This window comes from Carassius carassius, chromosome 40 (genome assembly GCF_963082965.1).
Source record: "Carassius carassius chromosome 40, fCarCar2.1, whole genome shotgun sequence".
In the NCBI taxonomy this organism is placed as follows: domain Eukaryota; kingdom Metazoa; phylum Chordata; class Actinopteri; order Cypriniformes; family Cyprinidae; genus Carassius; species Carassius carassius.
Window position 1 is genome coordinate 28,819,921 of NC_081794.1, and position 5,000 is coordinate 28,824,920.

The 5,000-nt window shown below is 39.6% G+C and overlaps 1 protein-coding gene across 1 annotated transcript in view; it reads right to left on the minus strand.

Moving 5' to 3' along the window:
* Positions 1-4,060, minus strand: part of ctbp2l (C-terminal binding protein 2, like) — a 17,496-nt gene extending 13,436 nt beyond the window's left edge. Inside the window, exon 1 of the mRNA XM_059532902.1 lies at positions 2,737-4,060. Within this exon, the coding sequence (XP_059388885.1) occupies positions 2,737-4,060 (1,324 nt within the window). The remainder of the gene's footprint in view (positions 1-2,736) is intronic.
* Between the last annotated feature and the right edge of the window lie 940 nt (positions 4,061-5,000).

Here is a 5,000-nt window from a genome sequence, read left to right on the forward strand (position 1 = left end):
TCCTTAAACTGCTGCAAAGAGTTTATTAAATATTTATGAAGTCCATTCCATTCGTGGAGTTCAGCTGGGATCACAAACGCTGAATCGCACTAGATAGGGTGTATATATAGTCTCCTAATCTGAAAACAGAGCATTTAGCTGAATCTGCTAATCCAAATATCCAAATAATTTAAAGTCTGCTGTTAGCAGAAGTTTCAAATGCATGCTTCAGGAAGTATCTAATTAACAATTACTAAAAACAGTTTGCATCCCATTAGATTCAATCCCATTCCTAAACCAAGACGTATGGGGGAAAAATAAGATTACTAATGTATGGAGTAAAAACACCTTAAAAATATGGTCAATTGTGAGGAAAAAACTACAACTTCCCATGACTATTTCCAGAGCTATAAGGATAGCAAACAATTGTGAGTTCTCCCCAGCTAGGCTGGACAAGGGTTTCCTGAAATGGACAGAAAGGGGTCTAGTGGTTTTGGACCAACTGTTTGACGGAGCAGCCTTGAAATCATTTGAACAGCTCAAAGAGAAATATGATTTACCAAAACAAGATTTTTTTAGGTATTTACAAATTAGACATTACCTCCAAAATCATCAAGAACAGGAAAGGCTCTGCTCTCTACCAACAAAAATAGAGTGCTTCTTCATATCAATAACAGAAGGAATAGTGAAGTCAAAATTCATTTCACATATTTACAAAATATTGCAGGAAGAATTTAAAGGAAATAATTTAGATATTAAAGAAAAATGGGAATTAGAAATGAACACAATAATTACAGATAAGCAGTGGGAAACTTCATGCAGTCAAGGACACAGGGTAACCAGTAGTCCTAACTGGAAGGAATTTGGATGGAAAATTAAAATGAGATATTTTAGAACTCCATTCATAACATCAAAATGGAGAAACAATTCAGACGACTGTTGGAGGGGATGTGGCTTGGTGGGAGATCACACTCATATATTTTGGGACTGCCCAAAGATAACAGAATATTGGCAAAATGTACAAAAAGAAATAAAAAAAATGTCTTTGTATTGATCTACCTCTTGAACCATCATACTTTGTGCTGGAGATACTGCCAGCTGACCTTGAAGAGAATAACCAAACATGTTTGCTGAGAATCCTTCTTTTAATAGCGAAAAAGGTAATCACAGCCTCCTGGCTGAAAACACACCCTCCAACGGTTGCACAATGGAGGGAAAGAATCCAAGATGTTTATAACATGGAGCATACAACAGCACACTTACATCTGAAAGCAGATGTATTCCTAAATAAATGGTCCTCCATTGCCCAACATTTTCATTTGATATGACTATTATGCAGACTATATTTTTCTTACTTTTATTTTACTTATTTATCATTTATTTACCAATGGTCATTTGTTTTGTAAAAAAAAAATCTGTACTATCTTCCAAATGTACATGTGGTATTGCACTTGCAGAGATAAGGATCTTTCCCTTCACATGAATTTTTGTTGGGATGGAAGACATCTATGGACTGCTATTCTATTTGTAGACTTGCCCTTGACACTTTACTGCACCATCAATATTGTACCATCAAAATGTTAATTCGTGACATACTGTATGACTGCACTTGATAATAGGAAATAAAAGAAAAGTTCAAAAAAAAAAAAAAAACAGTTTGCATATTTTGCATTTATGGTCTACACCATTCTTATTAGTCCTGTGTAACGATTAATCGTGATTAATCACATCCAAAATAAATGTTTTTGTGTACATGATATATCTGTGTGTTTTTATGAATATATAAATGCACACACATGCATGCTCATATTTAAGAAACATATTTATATATAATATAAATTATACAAATATATACATGCAAATTCATGTAAATATTTTTTTTAATATACTGTATGTGTGTGTCTTTATATATATATATAGTTTTTGGATGCGATTGATCATTTCCCAGCACTAATCCATCTTACTAATGTAATAAAGTCTCAAATGATATTTAATATAAAATGCAGAGCAGTAAAAAGTACATTATGTTTTGGAATGTTGTGAAGTAAAAGAAAAACTGATAAACTACAGACACTTGAAAATTTACTTTTAAGGAAGTCTAAAAATACTTCACTATTGCCTCTGCTTAAAACGAGGAATATGTAGAGTACATCTGAAGCGGGAAACAAAGAATAGACAAGGCCTAAACATCAACAAGCACAAACTACACTCTAAAAAAATGAGGGTGATTTTAATGGTAAAAGTCTGTAAAAATGCTACAGTAAAAACCTGTTAATGGTTAACGGTAAGTTCCCCTATTATATACAGTAAAAACTGTATGGGATATTACATGTACCGTTTTTTGAAGTGACAAAGAATGCATCATTTACAGTGAATTCTGTAGTTACGTTTTTTTCTGTTTCTTCTTTCTTTCTTAGTTGCATGTTACAGCTAATGTTGTTAAATTGATGTTTAATACCATAGTCACCATGATGGTGTTTAGTGTTTGTGTGAAGGACACTGCGCACCTTCTATGTTGGTATTTAAAAGCTGCTTATGATGAGCTTTGGTTCATCTTGTGGCTTTCTTATCACCACCTGCTTCTGGTGGTCATCAGTGTATTACAAAGGCACAAAACAGATTTCCGTACTTCAATAGGTTAGTATGGTACAGTATTTAAATGTAAATTTAAGTTGCTACTGTATTTTTTACGGTTAGACGGCATGTTAAGGTAAAACTAGTCAAGAGAGACAAAAAAGACAGAAATAAGGTTGTTACTTGTGTCAGGTGAAGCCATGGTGGATACAATGACCGGAGGTCCGGTTCTCCGGGTTTGTTTGTTGTTAGGGTTCTGGGACTGAAGCTGTAGAGCTGAAGATGCTGGAAGGATGGCGCTCTCCACAGGCGCTGCTCCCTTGTGCATCAACTGAGGGCTGTGATGAGGGCTATGAGAAGGAGAGAGAGGAGGAAGGTTCGGAGGGCGCTTCATCAGCTCCATAGGACTGTATGTAGTGGAGAAGGTCTTGGGTGGCACTCCTGGAGTAGTCATGGGTTGCTGTTGAGCGGACATGGCTAGGCCGGTGTGGGCATTGTACAAAGGTCGTGTTTGAGAGGCGTAGCCCCCCGGACTGACCGGAAGACCTCCATTCGAGCGAGCCCCAGGATATGATGTGGTTTCAAGGAGATGCTGAGATGGAGCGCTGTTCGGCCGCCGACCGAGAAACTCTCCCATTCTCGGAGAGACGGACTGCAGGGCGCTGGGAGGCTGTTGATTGAGGTTTCCATCCACTGCCTGAGGCTGCATGTAGAGATCATTGCGATGGCTGAAGCTGTTAGAACGACCTCGCAAACCCGCAGCACCGACTGCTCCCATCTTGCAATTGAGAACCACTCGAGAAAGCACTCGTGCTTGGCCCAAATTGGGAGCGACAGAGCGGACGTCGTTGTCTTCCATCATAGCAAGCATGGAGGTAGAATCAAACCCTTGCTGTAGGAGAAGAGTTATAGTGCTTTCCGACAGACCCTCGGAGCGCAGGAGAGCTAGAAAACTGGGATCCACGGTTCTCTTGGGGTCTTGGTGAGCGGCGCCTGGATCATACGCAGGGTCGTAAGGCATCCTTTGGGTTGATACAGAGCCGTACGCAGGGCTCCCTCGAGGAAGATTCCCATCCATGACTGTAGCTGTAGGCTCCACTACTATGCAGGTGGATCCGGAGTCCAGAGAAAGTCCGTTTGCGTCGCTGTACACGGAGTGTTCTGCAGGAAATCTGGATTCAACACCGATGCAAGCCGGCGAAGCGGCTCTACTGTGAATACGCTGGCTGTCTGGGATCATCTTGATGGCTAGAGAATCCCTGTACAAGCGGCTGATCTCATGAGCCGAGGGAGGAGGAGGAGGAGGACCAGGTGTAGTTGCTCTAGCTTGCCCTCGATCCCAAGCGTTCCTGACTCCTCCTGTGGACAGGCCATAATGCGAGCCTGATCTGCTCAGCATGTGCTGGTTTCCTTTATAAAAGCCTTGTAGATCTTCAGGTGGCTGGGCTGATAGAGAGATATCAAAAGAGTAGTAATCCGAAGAAGGAGCGGTGCCACGAACAGCCATGAAGCTCCTGCAGAAACTGCTGTTTGTTTCAGTGGAAGCAACCCATTAGCCAACAGAAATCGAGTTTGAGTGCCAATGCCCGTGCACTACAGAACGAAAGCCTAATGTTTAGTGAATGCATGCACGGGTGAGGAAAGAAGAGAGGACGGTTGTGAAGCAGGTGTTTGATTTCACTTCTCATGTTTCGCTATGAAGGTGTAAGAGAGGGAGGTCACATCTCACCTGATCTCTAGCCCACGTTTCTTTTTTCTTTTTTTTGCATTACTGGCAGGTAAACCTTAAATTATTCAGCATTGGAAACATAAGCAAGCACATAGACGAAGAATAGGACAACACAGCCGCTCCACAAACTTACCAACTTTTAACAGCAGGGAAACACACTTTACATCTATACACCAGCAGAATTCTGGATGCTTTCAGCCATTGGGTTTTGATTTGGGAGGGAAAGATGTAAAAAAAAAAAAAAAAACAGGAAAACAGAAGGACAATGTGTTGGGAAAGGGCTCATGCTAATCCAAAGGGGTTTATCCTTCCCTACAGCACAGAGAGATTAGTCAAATTAAACCAACTTAATGGTTTACATGCTATACACATGTCAGTTCAGGGTTAATTCATTTCAACACAGGTGGCTTCACTTTGCATTTTTATTCTTCCACATTTAAAAAAAAAAAACAGGTACGTGATGATATTAAATCTTTCAAAACATGCATGCACTTTTTATTCTTGGAATCATCAGTATATGATGATAGTTGTCAGAAACAACTATTTGAAAATCTGGAATCTGAGGGAGCAAAAAAATCTAAATATTGAGAAAATCATCTTTAAAGATGTTCAGATGAAGTTCTTAGCAATGCATGTTACTAATCAAAAATTATGGTAAAATTAAAAGTTATGGTAGGAGATTTACAAAATATATCCATGGAACATGATCTTTACTTAA